Source organism: Psittacula echo, assembly GCF_963264785.1.
Source record: "Psittacula echo genome assembly, chromosome: 6".
Taxonomy (NCBI): Eukaryota; Metazoa; Chordata; class Aves; order Psittaciformes; family Psittacidae; genus Psittacula; species Psittacula echo.
The window spans coordinates 18,185,269-18,203,673 of record NC_137743.1 but is presented as its reverse complement, the minus strand read 5'-3'; the positions used below and the strand labels follow the sequence as shown (position 1 = coordinate 18,203,673).

The 18,405-nt window shown below is 35.7% G+C and overlaps 1 protein-coding gene across 1 annotated transcript in view; it reads left to right on the top strand.

Moving 5' to 3' along the window:
• The window catches only part of MYOF (myoferlin), a gene marked incomplete at both ends in the record, with an annotated part of 72,748 nt that overhangs the window by 30,421 nt on the left and 23,922 nt on the right, over positions 1-18,405 (top strand). The window contains 13 exons of the mRNA XM_080621481.1: positions 646-714; positions 833-876; positions 1,245-1,327; positions 3,484-3,522; positions 6,038-6,162; positions 6,636-6,755; positions 7,114-7,291; positions 8,108-8,232; positions 8,753-8,859; positions 11,509-11,701; positions 14,185-14,340; positions 15,374-15,505; positions 17,043-17,206. Of these exons, the coding sequence (XP_080477607.1) occupies positions 646-714; positions 833-876; positions 1,245-1,327; positions 3,484-3,522; positions 6,038-6,162; positions 6,636-6,755; positions 7,114-7,291; positions 8,108-8,232; positions 8,753-8,859; positions 11,509-11,701; positions 14,185-14,340; positions 15,374-15,505; positions 17,043-17,206 (1,535 nt within the window). The remainder of the gene's footprint in view (positions 1-645; positions 715-832; positions 877-1,244; positions 1,328-3,483; positions 3,523-6,037; positions 6,163-6,635; positions 6,756-7,113; positions 7,292-8,107; positions 8,233-8,752; positions 8,860-11,508; positions 11,702-14,184; positions 14,341-15,373; positions 15,506-17,042; positions 17,207-18,405) is intronic.

The following is an 18,405-nucleotide window of genomic DNA, read 5'->3' as shown; positions in this document are numbered from 1 at the left end:
CCAGTGTGCTCTTTACAGTACCAAGTTAGAACAGAAGCACAATTGCACAACCTATAGTCATCGCTAGCCAATCTTTCTCCTTTTTTTCGGTGTTTTGTTTTTTTGTTTGGTTTTTTTTTTTAATTAAAAAAATGTCAGCCTTAGTAAGTTATATAGTCAGGTTGGCGTGCCCGGTAATGTAGAGGATCTTCAGCAGACATGACTAGCAAATAATATACTCTAATTGTACTCTGCATAGGGCACACTGTGACCAAATAATTCCTTCATCTTATTTCTCTGCTGTGATACAAGAGGTCAGTAGTAGTATGAAAACACATTAAATTGTAGCTAGTGGAAATAACAAGCTTTAATAATTCAATTTAATTGTAGCCAATGGAAGTAACGAGTAGGGTAACTCCAGTCTCGGGTTTAAATGCCGTTTCAAAATTTTCTTCTCCTTCCAATAGTGATTAATGTTGCATATACAGACTGTTTTAGCAGTATTTACCAACTGAAAACTAATGGCTTATTGCAGCATAAGCCATTCATAATTACCACCCCTCATCTTACTAAACGGAATATGATTTATCCTAACATAGCTAGTATATGCTTTTTTTAATCTGTTTTATCTTTGATGTGCTATATATTTGATCTTACTTTTTGCAGGTTTGCACAAATATAATTGAGAAAAATGCTAATCCAGAGTGGAATCAAATTATTTATCTTCAAATAAAGGTCAGGGTTTTTTGTTTGTTTCTGTAGAAAGCAACTATCTTTTTTGGAACTCAGGGAATTAACATTACAGAGGTGAAATAAGTAATGGGTTATTTTATTTCAATTGTTTTCTTTTCAGTTTCCCTCTGTGTGTGAGAAAATAAAACTTGCAGTTGTTGACTGGTGAGTCACGAATTTTAATAATAGTAGTAGACAAGGTAAACCATATTAAGTGAAGAAAAGTCTGGTTCTACAGATGTTGGGTATTTTTCAGTCTGTGACAGTATTTAAGCAAGAGTTTAAGTTTTTCCTTCATGGTTTCTTCACAAGATACCTGGTTAATGTAACATTAGAATATTGTTAATTTTGTACAGTGATGTAAGGGTCAGGTGACTTCATGATACAGCCCACATTTGTCACTAAGCAATCACATCTGTGTTTGTAATATTAAAACATTCCAGGTGATATAAAATGTGTGTACTGGTATCTTGCTTCTATGTAGGATGACCAGCATTATATTTAAATAAAATCTTTCATTTTTTTCTTTTTAGGGATCGTCTTACAAAAAATGATGTAGTAGGAACAACATATTTGAGTCTCTCAAAAATTGCTTCTTCTGGAGGAGAAATTGAAGGTAATTGAGCAGTACATAACATTATCTTCTCTTGTGTTGGGAGGAATAGCAAAGTTCAGTGCTGTAAGAAAGTATATTTTCCTATAGTTCCTCAGTTCTGTGGCAACAAGATTATTTCTTTCTGGAATTTTCAAAACAATGCTCCTAGAAAATATACTGTTGAACTTTTCAAAGTAAAGTATTGAAATTTTCCATCATCTTGAAAACAGCAGTAACAAATTCAATATTCAGTGTTTTGTTATATATATATAAAGTTAAGGAATTAATTAAATCTGTGAGTACTTTCCGAAATTCAGAAAACTATGTGATGTCACAGTCTATCATGAGTAAGATAGACGAATTTATCAAGACACTTAATAAGACATTTAATTTAAAACCAATCCAGAGTCACTGTTTTATAATTTCGTTGGGCACTAGTAGACAAGACTTCTTTTGCCACCCTCTAAGAATGTCTGTTCTTTCTCTGGAAAGATACCTTAGAAGCTGGAGAATGTTCCTGAGTACTTAGCCTACAGGAACACTCTAGAACCACCTGCTCATTTCCTGTATACTGCTAGGCTGTGTTCAGATGTTGGGGGAACTTGGATCAGTCTCTGCTCTCATCAGTAGCTTACTAGAAATTGGCATTGCATCTCATTGCATGTGCTCCAAATTATTACTTAGTAACCCTTATTTTAGTGGCTTCAATAAATGAAGATTTTCATTGCAATTCTGTGATCACAGGCAGTGAACTTATGCACTTCAATCAGTATAGTTGACTGGATATGTAATTTCATAAAAACTAAAAACTGCATTAACTGCAAAAGTTAGTTAAGCAGGTATGATATTCCTAAAATGTTGTCCCCACTGTCCCCACTATCACCTTTGTGATGAAACTCTTCTTACAATATTATAAAAGGCATTTATTTTGCTAAGACTTTGGGAAATATGGGGGAAAAAAAAAACCCTGTTGCATTTATGGTCTAATATAATATTATGATTATTTCTTATTTCTTTGTGATTGATATCTATGAACTATTCTTCTTTTTATTCATACAATTGAGCCAGCACCCTGACAAGGATTCTGCATTAATTTGACAGAAATTGTTTTTAATTAACATAGTATGGCATATTAGTTGTCCATATAGAATTGTGAAGTCCATGGATAAACATGCTTAACATTTATTTATCCATCTACACTTAAGTTGAAGGACACTGGCTCAAAACTGTTTACACCATTGCCACAATAGGAATATAAATTACTTTTTTTCCTGTTGTGTTTATTAAATCTATATGATATGTACTTGTGTGAAAGGGACCAGTTTGTCCCTAAGTTGATAGCTGTATCAGGAGTTGTGGCTCCAATCCTGTAGTGACTTCAGCCAAGTATTCAACTTCAAGTATACACTTCAACTGTATAACCCAGTCCTCTTAGAAGTACTGCAGTTGAAGCAAGATTTTGTACAAACATTCTTTTCATATGCCCTCAACACATCCAGAGGCAAAAGAAAGGGTTACAGAAAAAGGCAATGGGAAATCAAAGACGGAAGGGTTGGGCTAGGGAAAATTCTAGGGAGATCACTGCTGCCCACATAAGTGTGTAACTTGAACTGCTGCTGAGTCACAGCTCATTTATACTTCAAACCCAGACAGTAACTGAGAAAATCTTACTTGGATTCTCTCCGTACTGGGGTACTAACATTGAAATAGTCATTTCCATGTAAAGTCACAAATTATCTTCTGTTGAGGTCAGTGCCATGCCTGAAGCCTATTCTGGCTTCAAAAGGATTGGGAAATTGAAGTTATCTATGGTCTTCAGTAGCTGAAGACATTCTAATGGGCCCTGAAATGTAGTGATTTTCTTAAATGTTCTTAAGATTTTAAAATATTTTTTAAAATGGAGTTTAATTTTGTGGGGAGGAGAACTAGGCAGAGCTGAAACAGAAGCATTAAAAGAATATATTTTGTCAGCTACATGTTTTGCTTTTTTTCTTTTGGAATTTGTACAGGAAGTGATACCTTCATATTTTAATCTGGACGCAAGATTGTAGCCCACATGAACTTTATTTTTTCTTGAGCCTTCAACTTTATTTTAAAAGCAGATTGCTCTGTGTTGTACTTGTTTTTAAAATGCTATTGTCACTTGTCATGTAACTTCTTCTCTTTTCATAATATAGAATTTTCATCTTCGGGAACAGGGGCTTCATCATATGAAGGTTTATATCTTTGTCTGCTACTGATTTTACTTTTCCATTGCCCAAACTGAGAAGTCTTATCTAAGAAAACCCATCATCTTCAAAAGCATTTTTTAGTAATTACTGGGGTAAAAGACTTCACCACTACAATTGAAAAATATCAAACATAACTAACTGTATAAAACAGTTTTGGCACTGGAACTGGTTTGAAAATATTTCTGTTTGGCTAGTGCTTCAAGCTGTGTTTAGAGTTGAGCATGCAGTTGCTTCAGTTATAAAGTGCTTGGTCTAACAATGGCTTGCAATTTTTAATTTAGCTATGAAACTGCAACCATATTTGCAGCTTCAGAGCCCTGCAGAAGTAAATAACTACCTAAAATAATTAATGCTGTTTTGCTTATGCTTAGCTATCTATATAAATGAAGTCTAAAAAATTAAATCTGATTCTGTTAAAACCTGGAGAGACAGCTTTTTGCATACCTGTCTAGGTTGGCATCCAGTTTTGAAAGACATTGTGGTAAATATTTATGTAGTGAGAAATAAATACAATTGCAGTTGAAAGGTAAAAAACATTCATCTGCATAAATACCATCTTTCTTAATAAAGTAATATTAAGTCAAAAGCTGAAATAATTTTTCAGAATTACTTTCTGAAATGCACAATCATCTTCTAAACGTTAACAATTTAACTTTAAATGTAAAGAAAGCCTACAAAAACTATTCTTTTTATTCCAGGTTTGGGAGGGCTTTTTTTGCTTGGTTTTTTTTGTTTGTTTGTTTGTTTTGTTTTAAAATTTATATTCTGTTTAATTTATTAGCAGCAGTAAGTTGTGAATATATTAATTCAACACAAATCTGTACCTTAAATCTAGTCTTACTGAGATCCAGTGTGAGCAGTTCAGTGTTAGGCTTTTTTAAAAATTGGACAGTATTCCATTAAGAATCTGAATGATTTTCCATTCAAATTTTTCTCTGTATCTGATTCAGATGTAAGGATGTGAAAGTATCCAAATGCAAAATAGAGAACTGTAAATCTTCGTATTTTGCAGATTTTATATGACTTCCTGTTAACAGGAAATGACATCAGCACATCGCATAATTTATATTATCCATTTTGTCACTCAGTGGTCACAGTGGCCAAGTCATGCAAGGCGTAACCCTTCATTTTCACTTCCTTATCTTGGCCATCCTTTCCTATAATAAATGCATCATTCTTTGTGCCTCAGATCACTGTAAGTGGTATCTGTTGCAAGGTTTAGAACCCGATTCTCATCTCTTTTTTTATACCAGGATTATTTGTTCAAATCCTAAAGCTAAGATACAAGAAGGAAAAGAATATAAAATCTTTCCTGTTTGCTCAAAACTACACAGTATTTTTATGCAAGTATGTTGCTGACCGTGTTCTAATTTTCTTTGCACTACTCATCAAATTTGCCAATCAGTAATGTTGGCATGTGTTTGGTTATTGCTGAAAGAACAATTAAATCCCTTAAGTATAAATCTCAATTGGCTCTAAAATGAGCTTTTTAGAATCTCCAGTTGGCTCTAAAATGAGCTTTTTAGAATCTCATTCATCTAATAAATTTGCAAGACATGAATGCAAACCCAAAAGATAACAGCAGTAATATAACTGGCTTACCTCTCTATATATTTTTGCTAAAAACCAGAACACTGTTGAAAAATACAAAATTACGACAGTGAGTTTTCAAGTTCTTAGATATCTTAAGTATTGAAAAATAAAGAATAGCTTTGGTGTGCAGTTTCCTAGCTTAGCTATTAAAACTGACAAAAATATCTAAATCCTTATTAATGTTTTTTTAGCTAGATTAAGACATTGGGAAATTTTAATTTGTTAGTTGTGGAATAAGAATAATATACAAATTAGAGTTCATTGTAGTCGGAATTAACTAAGAATTAACTGAGTTTGCAGACTTTGTCTTGTATGAATTTTAACTTACTGAAAAGGGAGTTTGTGAGAAACAATGCACTGTGGCAGTTATGATTAGAGTTTGCAGTAGTCTGTGTTTTACCCTGAAGAACAACCACAGAAAAATTACACTAAAAATTAAAACAGTAGGATTAACTGTGGTAAACAGTAGAGCTTTTCCCACTATGGTGTGTATCTTTTTTGTAGCTGTTTAGCTAGAACAATGGCCTATGCATTTAAATGATTGCAAATGTTTTACTCAGTTTCATTTGTTTCTAGAAAATCTATTTTCTGTTAACATAGAGTGTATTACTCTTTCACATAAATGAAAACCTGATATTTGGAGTGGGGCAGAAGTTCTGTTTATTCTGTGGGGTTTTTACTGCATGAAGTAGTATGTAGTAAGTATTGTACAGTGAAGAAGGAAGTTAGGAACAAGTACAGTCATTGCTGTAATTACTTTAAATTTATATAGTATACCCAGAGAATAAAGTGTTCTTACTTTACTGATAACTAACTAATATCTAACAATTGTCCTAATGTAATGTTAATTGTTTTTCTGGCTCTAAATGGCAATTAACAAAGATATATTGGTTATGTTTTCTGTTAGCAAGCACTGGAGAGACTGAAGTTGGCTTTTTACCAACATTTGGGCCTTGTTACCTAAACTTTTACGGAAGTCCAAGAGAATACACTGGATTCCCAGACCCATATGATGAATTAAACTTTGGAAAGGTCAGTTTCATTGCTCATTGTTTTTAATTAAAGGATTAAACCAAATTGGTTTTAACAAATTAATGTTCGAAGTTTTTTTGTTTCACATTGCACTCCTTTTGGTCTTTTTATTTTCAATAATATTTTTTATTTATTATTAAGAAGGAAGTATGATAATATTTTCCATTCTCATAAGGTTTTGTTTTAAAGGTGTTTTTGAAGGAGCAGCAGTGGTTTTGATGGTTTTCACTATCTGTATCTCTGCATGCATTTGTAATTTCTTATTTCCTCGGTTTTGTAAATATATATTTTTTTCATTTCTACCATTCATTAAAGCCAACTGCTCTGTTTCGTTTGTTCAAATATGTACATCCATGCCTCTGAAGAAGTTTTGAGAACACTTAAGTGAAGCCACAATAACGTGTAACTAAGGAAAAGCATGCTACTTTAGGAGAAATATGTAAAATTGCATTCAATGTGTAATTATGTTGCAGGGAGAAGGAGTTGCTTACAGAGGGAGAATTCTGGTTGAACTATCTACAATACTTGAAAGCAAACCTGTTAACAACAAAAAGTTAGAGATCATTCCTAATGATGACTTACTGGTTGTTGAGGTAACTCCTTGTTTTGTCGGTGTTGGTAATGGGAATGTGCCTTTGCTGGTTATTTTTGGAGAATGATCTAAGTTACTGAAATGGAAACAATTGAGTTGAATCTCAGAATTGAGAGAAGTGATTATTGATAATGTGGCTACAAAAATGTCATACCCTTGCAGCATGAAATATTAATTTGAAACATTTTTATAATCTAAAATACAATAATTTATTATAAACATATCTTTTTGGTTGCTTCTCATCACAGTAGTAAAAGTAATAACATTTTTATTTCCATTTATAAATGGCTGTTGTTTGCTATAGTTGTGGATCCTGTTCAACAAATACTGAAATACAGCTAAAAAGTTTCTTCTTGTAGAAATACCAGCGCAGACGAAAGTTCTGCTTGGCTGCTGTGTTTCATTCTGCTACCATGCTGCAAGACACCGGTGAGCCTATCCAGTTTGAAGTTAGCATTGGTAACTATGGCAACAAGTTTGATACTACCTGTAAACCTTTGGCATCAACAACTCAGTACAGTCGCGCTGTTTTTGATGGTAAGGATGCTACTGGTATGGGGATATAATGATGTAAAATTTTGAGGTGCTATTTTATAGCTTTGGAATGACAGCCCTGACTGTACTAAAAATTATTGAAAAACATGGCAGAAAAGTCATGTGGCTCTTCACAGCTTTTGAGATGAAGTTTCATTTATGGAATACATGCTGCAAAGCCTACTGAGGTTATTAAAGGTATTTCCACAGAATTCAGTGAAGTCTTTTGTCTGTGTAGTAGACATGCACAGGAAAATTAGCAAGTAAAAAAGGTATCTAAAAACTAAGGATTAAATAGGAAAAATACCCTTTGAACATGCTAATTTAGAATAAAATAAAAACCTGTTTTTAATCCAGGTGTTGAGCAGCCTAGAAGAAAACAGCCTAGCTAAATCACAGGAAAATATATTTTGGCTATAACTTTTTTATAAACTGCAAACAGTAAGAGGTGGGGGTCAGAGGGTCTGTGTATCAAATGAAGTAATCAGATTTACTCTGGAAAGTAAGCATTTGAATATTTTGTTTCAGATATACACTTATTAATATGCTATCTGCTTTGATAAGTTATGGGGAAAAAATAATGAACATGTTAGCAGATAATTTATCTAAAAAATCCATTGGATTTTTAAACAATTTGAAGTAAAATTTTACCATCTAACAGACACTGCGCTGGCTGAAAAATCCTTTGTCAGGCTTGGAGTAGCTTATTTGGTCTTAATAAATTGTAGTACATAAATGAAATAAATACAGCAACTTGTGCAGTGTACAGTATGTATTCCTGACATGAATTCTAACTAACATACAAATGTTTCACACCAGGTAATTATTATTACTACTTGCCATGGGCAAACACAAAGCCAGTTGTTACACTGACTTCCTTTTGGGAGGATATAAGTCATAGGTTAGACCCTGTGAATGTAATCCTAAACATGGCTGAAAGACTGGTAAGACACTTAAGATCTTTCTTTTGCTGATATGCTTTTCATGTTTACTTTTTTCACTTAGAGGTGTAATAAAAAAGTGATTTTTTCACCAAATTATGAACAGTTTTCTGAAAACTTTTCCCTGCTTTTTTTCCTATTCAAAAATTAAACATAGCACAGTGTAACAAATGGCATTGCTATTCGTAGGTCTATATTCAGGCGAGGCCCAACACACTCCTGCTTGAATGTGCAGGGAATTCCCACAGGGAGGAAGAGTACTCGGTATTGGTTAGGAGCATGTTAAGTTTGAAGAACTGTTACTGACTTTGGAAGCTAGGTGCAATATCATGTATTGTTAAATACATTGAAAAAGAAATAAGAATAGTGCTGTTAAACATGAATCAAGTTTGAGCATCTGAGTCTTTTTTCATTTGGTCTTTATACATCCAAATAAATAAGTTAAAGTCTTGAAACTGATATTGACCATATATACCACAATTGAAGCTTTTAAATGCAAATCCTTTTCTTTTAAATTCCTCAGCAATCCAACTTAGCCACCTTAAAATCAGGAATGCAGGCTAAAATTTCTGAAAACCTATTAGCTGAGATGTGGTTGAAGATAATTGATGAACTTACAGAAGATATAAGGTAAAAGCACCTTTTTTATCTCTTACATTATCATTCTAGGCCTGCTCAGAATGTTTTCTATTGCCTTTGCTAAGTCAGAAAACAAATCCTAAGGACAATAAAACTGATTACCCTTCTGAACTAGCCTGAGCGCTGGAATTCCAGAAGTCTCTGAAAGTAATAAAACATCATGAATATTGCCAATGAAATCTCCTGTCTAGTTTTGCAATTCTCCTTTATCTTAGTCACTGACAGTAATAAAACAGCATGTCTTGAAAAAAATCTAAGGCAGGACTGTTCTGAAAATGTCAAATTGTGAATCTCTGCTGCTTTTCTACCATCTTGCCTTCTTTAGAATTCCTTATGTATCTTTTGTTTGCCCATGTTTCGATGTTGTTTCTGAAACTGGAGAGGGAAGAAATTTTGTAATTTACTGATAAGCCCAGAAAAAAAAAAAAAATCTAAGCTATTTAGAGGATAAGGGCCATTAAGATTATATTTTGGAATAAGCCTTTATTCAACATGTCGGTACGTGTGAGAGTGTTCAGAGAAGGTGATAGGACTCAGCACTTAGGCTTCTAAAGGAAAATAAATTCTAAATAAAGAGGAAGGGATCATATGAGAAGAGACATTAATAGAAGGAAACATCAAGCTGGGGAGAGACACTTGAAAAACATTAAACAAGTGGGTAGTGAAGCCGCACAGGAAAAGGAAAATGAGAAAACAGTTATCGGTTAGAGGAAATAACAGAGAATGTGAAATGAGAGAACAAAATTATCAAGCTGCAGAGCTAGTATGAATGTGAACAAAGGGAAAAGCTAACAGTGGAGATCAGTGTATACTAGCAAAGAATTATATGATAGAAAGATTATGTCAAAATATAAACTAGTAATTTGATAGAACACCTGCTGTGATCTGAAAGAAAGTGGAAAGAACTGACATACTTCAAGAAAGCAAAAGGTGAAGGGCAAACTATAGTCACATGGAGCCATCTAGTGAGTGTAGGAACTTTGGGGTTTATATCAATTATGTCAACTCATCCTCCTGACGTACATCTGCAGTTATTAATTCAGTTTGTAATTTTGTAAAATATATTATTACTGAACAATTACTGAGCAGTAGCACCTAGGTATGTAAACAAAATGAACTTTCTGTTGTTCATAGGATACAATTCTCCTTATGAGCTTTTTTTAGCAGACTTCTAAAACCTCTCTCAAAGATGTAATTCCCTGTATTGAATTCCTAAACTAATTTTCCTTGTCATGCTAAAATTCAAATGAGTTAAAGAGTTTGAGAGAGTTTTCAGTGCACTATTTAAACCTAAAATAAGGTGACTTTCTGGAAGTTCTGATCTGGTACATTTGATTCATGTGTAAATACTTGCACTCAGGGCAGGTAGCACTTCATTCAGCTTAGTAGAACTAAATGTAGTGAAAATATAAGTCAGTATCAAGGTCTTGCAGAATCAAAGGCCTTAGAAGCCCTTAGAAGTGCATTGCTTGTCATTAAAAATAGGTCAGAGAAGAGTCAGTCTTTTAAAACTAGGCAGTGTCTAGGACATTTTTTATTTTTTTTTTTTTAGTATCATATTAAAGACCTCTCAATAAACTCAGTTAAAGGGCTATCCCTTTATCCTTAGTCATTGATCTTTGAAAAGTTGCCTTTTCCTCAAACATCCACCAAACTCAGAAAAGCTTATTTTTCCTGGGCTCTACTGTGATGCTATAGGACTTTTTGGTTCCTTTGAAGAGTTATTCTGCCCTCTGGTGACTCAGAAGTTCCATGTCATGGACTTCTTTTAAGAGTTCTTTGATGTTTTCATGCCAGAGGGTTAGATAACTAGTCATAGACTCAAGCCATATTTGTATATTGAGTTTCTGAGAATTTACAGTTTCCAGTGATGGAAAGCAACCTAACTTGTTCTGAAGACAATAATTTCGTCTTTCAGGTGTACATTCTCAGACAATAATTTTCTATTTTGAATGTATAGGGACAGGTGGTTTTTTTGGTTTGGTTAGCAGCAGTTAGATTAAAGTATATACCTCAAGCTATTCTACACTGGTGCTTGTTGTGTAAGCACAGCCTTTCCCTTGCCTACTGTAAACACTTTGCCAGGTGGAAATCTCTCCAGAAAGAGATGCTGTAGCGCTATTCTGGTGGTTTATAATCACAGGAAATTGTAACGGAATGGACTCAGTTGGAGATCAATGTGATCAGACAAAAGCCATTTATTATAGAAAACTAACTCTTTATATACTATTGCTTAAAGTTGCTTACAATAACTTGGCCCATTGTGAATGGATACATATCTTTAAGGCCCTTAACAACTAACATAATTGGTTAAGCACAGGTGTGAGAACCTGACCTTCAAAGCTTGCCCACAGTCCACAATTTAGCAACTCAGTAAATTCCAGCTCCTTCTTATCTTGCTGGGATTGTTACTCCCAGTGCCTCACTCCTGTCCTCCTTCACCTTTCATTGTCCCTTGGTTCATGTCGAACTCCACGTAGGCACTTGTTGATCTGGGTATGTGGTCGTTCTTTGCCAGAAAATCATCCACAGGAAATAATTGCACCCAATCTGTATGCCACTGTATGCATATCTGTGTTTAGTGTGTGGCTAAATAAAATCCACTTAGATTATTAACCATAATAAATATTCTATTTTCAGTAAACCATTTCCCCTCATAGAAGGCAGATCTAATATTACAGTCCTTGATACTCAGATTGAAAAACTGCGTCTGAGGTCTCTCAAACAGATTGGAGAAGCAGCAGCAAGGATGAGAAATGAAGCTACTGATGTGAAAGCCACTCTGACAGAAATTGAGGATTGGTTGGATAGATTAATGCAACTGAGTGAAGAGGTTAGTACTACACAATCCTGGTTTAGAAATAGCTATTTGACACAAACTAGTGTAATGTTCACTGCTGATCAGACAGTATCCACTCTCCTTAGAACAGTAATTTTAGATGCTTTGAAAGTAAACATGTACTTCTCTGTAATTAAGATTTACTTAAATACAATGTTTTAGTGTGTTAGCTGTCAGTGAATGCATGTTGGGAAATAACCACTCTGTGAATTGTAGAATAGACACCATTCAGTTTAAAGTGACGGTACTTTCCTTTCTTCCAGAATTGCAAGTCGCAGGGCTGGTTCATGGGCTGCAGGGTATATGTTGTACTTTTGCAGCTTGTTACCCATAGTAATTGACTTCCAAGAGAGTTAAATCTGTTTGTTTCTATGTTGTTTGGGTGTTTTTTTAAATTTCCAGCAACATCTTCAGTTTTTATTTATCTTGGTTATCTCAGAATTGGCTTTCACAACATTTTGAAAAGTTTATTTTCCCTTTGTCACTTCTGCTTTGAAAAGTGACTGATTAAAAAAAAAAAGAGCAATTAATTTGGCAGACTTGCACCTCGCATAAAAGGGTGTGCACAAAGCTGCAAAAAGATAGTAGGCTGTTTCTGCCTTCTGCTAAAAGGCTTATGGTTATCTGCCCCTAACATGGAAGCACTACGAGCACTTAAATATGTAGCAGGTCAATCCAAAGCATTAGTGTTTGGGATCAGTCACTTTAGTCACCATACAGGAATTGAGATACAAAATGTGTTTAGGAAAATCAGAAAGAGGTAGAAGAACTGTTTTTTTAAATAGAACTTTTTGCTTTCAAAGAGTCTCAGAGGTATTTCAATGATTATATTGGCCAGCATATTTGAAAAATCATGGAAGTCAGGTGAAGTTCCCAATGACTGGAAAAAGGGAAATACAACCCCCATTTTTAAGAAGGGGAAAATGGATGACCCGGGGAATTACAGACCAGTCAGTCTCACCTCTGTGCCTGGCAAAATCTTGGAGCGTGGAAGGCATGCTAAGGCACATGAAAAACAAGGAGGTGGCTGGTGACAGCCAGCATGGCTTCACTAAGGGGAAATCCTGCCTGACCAATTTGGTGGCCTTCTATGATGAGGCTATGGAACTGATGGAGAGGGGCAGAGCAGTTGACGTCATCTACCTGGACTTGTGCAAAGCCTTTGACACTGTCCCACATGACATCCTTGTCTCCAAATTGGAGAGACATCAATTTGATGGGTGGACCACGTGATGGATAAAGAACTGGCTGGATGGCCGCACGCAAATGGCTCAATGTCCAGCTGGAGACCAGTAACGAGTGGTGTCCCTCAGGAATCAGTGTTGGGACGGGTCTTGTTCAACATCTTTGTCTGTGACATGGACAGTGGGATTGAGTGCGCCCTCAGCAAGTTTGCCAATGACACCAAGCTGTGTGGTTGGGTTAATACGCTGGAGGGAAGGGATGCCATCCAGAGGGACCTTGACACGCTTGTAGGTGGGCTGATGCCAACCTTATGAAGTTTAACCATGCCAAGTGCAAGGTCCTACACCTGGGTCAGGGCAATCCCAGGCACAGCTACAGGTTGGGCAGAGAAGAGATTCAGAGCAGCCCTGCAGGGAAGGACTTGGGGGTGTTGGTCAATGAGAAAATGAACATGAGCTGGCTGCAGTGTGCGCTCACAGCCCAGAAAGCCAACCATATCCTGGGCTGCATCAAGAAGAGCATGACCAGCAGGTCAAAGGAGGTGATCCTGCCCCTCTACTCTGCTCTCGTGAGACCTCACTTGGAGTATTGTGTGCAGTTGTGGTGTCCTCAACATAAAAAGGACATGGAACTGTTGGAACAAGTGCAGAGGAGGGCCACGAGGATGATCAGGGGACTGGAGCACCTCCCGTATGAAGACAGGCTGAGAAAGTTGAGGCTGTTCAGCCTGGAGAAGAGAAGGCTGCGTGGAGACCTCATAGCAGCCTCCCAGTATCTGAAGGGGGCCTACAAGGATGATGGGGATGGACTATTCATCAGGGACTGTAGTGACTGGACAAGGGGCAACGGGTTCAAACTTAAACAGGGGAAGTTTAGATTGGATATAAGGAAGAAATTCTTTACTGAGAGGGTGATGAGGCACTGGAATGGGTTGCCTAGGGAGGTTGTGAATGCTCCATTCCTGGTGGTGTTCAAGGCCAGGTTGGACAGAGCCTTGGGTGACATGGTTTAGTGTGAGGTGTCCCTGCCCATGGCAGGGGGGTTGGAACTAGATGATCTTAAGGTCCTTTCCAACCCTAACTATTCTATGATTCTATGATTATTTCAGAACTATATATTGTGTTACTTGCTAGTGAAACAATTTTCTCTGCCATAAATCCATGTTAATTATTGATTCTAAGTGATCTTTCAACATAAATCCTAATTTATTTTTCTGTTATCTAAGCATTAGACTAGTTTAGCATCTAGTAATTACTGGTTTTAACTTTCTTTTCACCACAAATAATCCACAGCCACAAAACAGTATGCCTGATGTAATCATATGGATGATCCGAGGGGAGAAAAGACTGGCTTATGCTCGTGTTCCTGCACACCAAGTACTTTATTCCACAACGAGCCCTGAATCATCTGGTAAATATTGTGGAAAGACCCAAACAATCTTCTTAAAGGTACTATTTCTGCCCCCCCACCCCTTAAATATTAATTAACATTAACTCCCTAAACTGTGATTCCTTCTGACATGAGCATGAAATGTGCAAACAAACTTTGACCAATGAGGTGTCAAAACTCAGGACAGATTAAAAACCAACTGCATATAGCTTCTTCACAATATCACAAATTGTAACATCAAGTTCATCGTAAGCCAGTTAGAAACAAAATCAGAACCTGAGACTTTCCTGAAAGAGCTCACAATCATGATAGGACTTTTAAAGTGTTACTGGGGTTGGTGGTTAGGGGGCTGCACATGAATGGAGGCTTTTATAGGAAATAGTTAGTGTAAGTCAAAGAAGTACTAAAAGCCCATTACAAGTTTTGGATGGCTTTCTGCATGTAATATAGAGCATGTCTACTCCCAGAAGTTCTGTAGCATGTCTCTCTGCATTGAGTCTTACTCATGAATAGGAATGTCTTTTTCCATTTAAGTTTGTATTGTCTTCATTTGGACTAAAGCAGAAAAAAAAAAAAAGCCAATCTGACTGTAGAACAGTAGCATTTAGAGTTTGTCAGGATACTGGTAGTTACATTGATTCAATGCAGACAAGCCTATATCATGTTCTTTGTGCAAGCCTCCTTATCATGCATATTATGATGCATTGCTTCTACATTTAGTGAACCGGTCTGACTAACCTCTCCATTGCCAGGGTCTCCTGATGAGAAACACTAACATCCACATTGAAGTTTAGAGTTTGGTCATAACTAAAAACTCACTGCTGGATAAAACTTGGGAGAGAATATACGGGAACAGGGGCAATGCTACTGTTACTGTGTTTGGTTTTTACATGTCCTAGGCAGGTACCATTTAAAGAATGTTTCCTTCCTGAACTATATTACTGGCTTTTGAGGAAATGCAGTACAGGAAGAGATAAATAAATCATGTCATAAATCATGTTATTCATATCTCTATGTTATTGTGTATGTTTTACCAAAAGCTGCAATACCTGCATAACATAACAAAGAGTAACTTTTTTGTTCCTGTGCCAGTACCCACAGGACAAGACCAAAGATGTCAAAATGCCTGTGGAGTTGCGAATTAACATTTGGCTTGGGCTCAGTGCAGTTGAAAAGAAGTTTAATAGCTTTGCAGAGGGAACATTCAGTGTTTTTGCAGAAATGGTATGTCCATCATTGCTTTCTTACTTTAAACCTGGATGTGAGTGCTAGGAATTCAATTAAATTTGAGCTCTTTTGATATTCTTTTTTTTTTGTATGCTGGGCAGAAAGGGAGAGTAGTATTTATTATACCAAAACAGCTAGACCCCATTCAAGGCAATTAAGATCAAGTCCATTGTGCCTACCAGATGAGCTTCAGCAGAGCAGATTCTGAACTGGTTAATCAGGTAAAAATCTGGTTAACTCCAGTGATGTCAAAGACATTTCTTTTAGATTTTTATCAGTGTAATTAAGATTGGGATCTAGACTATTATGTTTTGGCATGTGAATAACCATTTTATTTTAATTGCTTCTTCACTTCTACAAATGATACTGGATACAAGTGGTTTTGCTTAATAACAGTTCTTTTGTAGCAGTAGAAAATTTACTGTTACAAAACAGTAAACTGCCCAAGGAAGTTGTGAGTGCTCCATCCCTGGTGGTGTTCAAGGCCAGGTTGGATGGAGCCTTGGGTGACATGGTTTAGTGTGAGGTGTCCCTGCCCATGGCAGGGGGGTTGGAACTAGATGATCTTAAGGTCTTTTCCAACCCTAACTATTCTATGATTCTAAGAAAAACTGGTCAAAACCAGTAGATTTTGCTGACAAAAGGCCATAATATGATAACGTTTCAATTGTAAGAGTTAACAACTTTGGAATAAAATGCTTGAAATAGTCCCAAGCATATAATAGAAATTTTGAATGATAATGTCTTCTATATGCCACATCACCTAATGCTGCATGTGATCCAGTATCAGTATAATAGCTAATGAAACAAGACATTTTTACAGAGGCTTGTATCACTATTGCCTCTATGCTTTAATATTTAGTAGTACTGTCATAGGTCACTTAAAATAGACAGTGGATGTTTAAAGCCATTATTTAAGTATAAAGAAGCTATTGAATATTTCGGTTTTTGCTCTTCAAACATCAATCCCACAATTTTACAAGAATAAGAGCAGAAAACTCAAGACCATCATAAATTACAAATAATCCCATTAGCATAAAAGGAAATATACTGTATAAACTGGCTGACATCAGAATTATGCCCCCAGTAGCTTCCATGATAAGCCTATAAATCAGTTTTACATGTTATTAAATAAGAGGTTATAAATAAGAGATTTGAGATGGAAAAGAATGAGAGGATCATACATTTAGGGAACAGAAGAAACTCATTTGAATAATGTAATTGAATTTTGTTTAACAAAGCTTTAACTTGGAGGAAGTTTGCCTGTAGTTGTACAGAGGCATTCAACTAAGACAGTTTTGTGTAGCAGTGGAATCATTGTTTGCCAGACAGCATAGACGAAAAGAAGAAATAAACTAATGATAACATTGCAAAGTAATGTGGGGAGTATTTAATTTCAGAGAAGGGAAAGGTACAGTAGAATGTTTCATTTTTAACAGTTGCATAAATGTCTTTGTTTGTTTGTTTTTCTTCTCCCTTCCTAAAAGCTTTTAATTATTCCAAAAGTCCTGACTTTTTCTTTCTTCTCAAACAGTATGAAAATCAGGCTCTTCTTTTTGGAAAGTGGGGTACCTCCGGTCTAGTTGGTCGCCACAAGTTTTCAGATGTCACAGGAAAAATCAAACTGAAAAGAGAGTACTTTCTACCTCCAAAGGGCTGGGAGTGGGAAGGAGAATGGATGGTTGATCCTGAGAGAAGGTCAGATATTTTTTATTTTATGTCAGGACTAAAGGAGTTTAAGGCAGGACTAAAGGAGTTTAATCTCAGAGTGTGGAGTAGAAAGCTCTTATCTGTTTTCTTGGCTGAGAAAGAGGTTTTAAGCTGATCTTTCTAGGACACCAAAAGCCAGCCAATAATCAAAGCTAGTTAATAACCTTTTAAAAAAGTAAAATAACACCATTACAGGATTTGCATGGTCATTCACATACAGTGGATGTTTTTTGTGTTAATGTCGCTAAATGTTGAGAAGTTCCATTGTTTAGTGAGGGCAACTGTCACAGGTTGTTTCTAAAACTGACTCAAGACAATGGTTGTTTTCAGAGCCTGAGGTTGTGGTGCTTGCCATATGATAATTCCTCTCCTGGCAGACTGAATTCCTGAGGTGTTAATCTTCTTCCAGCTCTAGCAGGTTCAGTCTTGCTCTGTCAGAGGTTTTCACCTCCTGAGGGTTTAGCTGCTTGTGTTGCCACATTTTAAACCACACTAAATTATTAGTTTCATAAACAGCAGCCAGCATGAGAAAGAGATTCTTTTCTCTCTTCTTAACAGGTTCAGCCTATTTTAAATTATGTGTTCTGATGGTAAAAAAAGAAATAATACCTGACTTTTGTTATAGAAAAACTGTGCAGAAAAATATGTGCTATTATTTGATCCATTTAAAAACAGTATCAGTTTGTAGGTATGAATGGATGGGTTTATTTTCATATTCAATGCATAGTTTTTATTACAATGAGTAGTATGGCATGAAGAAAAGCAATAACAGACATGAAGATATTTTCTCAGGTAATGAAATAAATGCTACTGTTAAAATGCATAAGTGTTGCATCTTTTATTGAAAAATAATCTGCATGGCTCTATTTGACCAGCAGATGGCATTTTAGAACAGCCTTTCGTGCTTTCTGAATCCCAGTAAATGGAAATCAAGGCTATTCTATTTGGTTTAATGTTCTCTTATTTCTTTTACTTACAAGTTAGAAAAATATTAGCTAACTGATTGCTTGTCTTGTCAACAGCATAAAGGGGAAAAAAATGAAGTACATTGCTAAATTTTAGGTCATAGCTAGATATATAAAGGTCAGAGATGCATATAAATCTTGTGTTTTCCTACACTTAAATATGTGATTTTCTTTTTTTTTGTTTTTTCTAAGAATAATTGTTGAAATCAGATCCTGAATAAC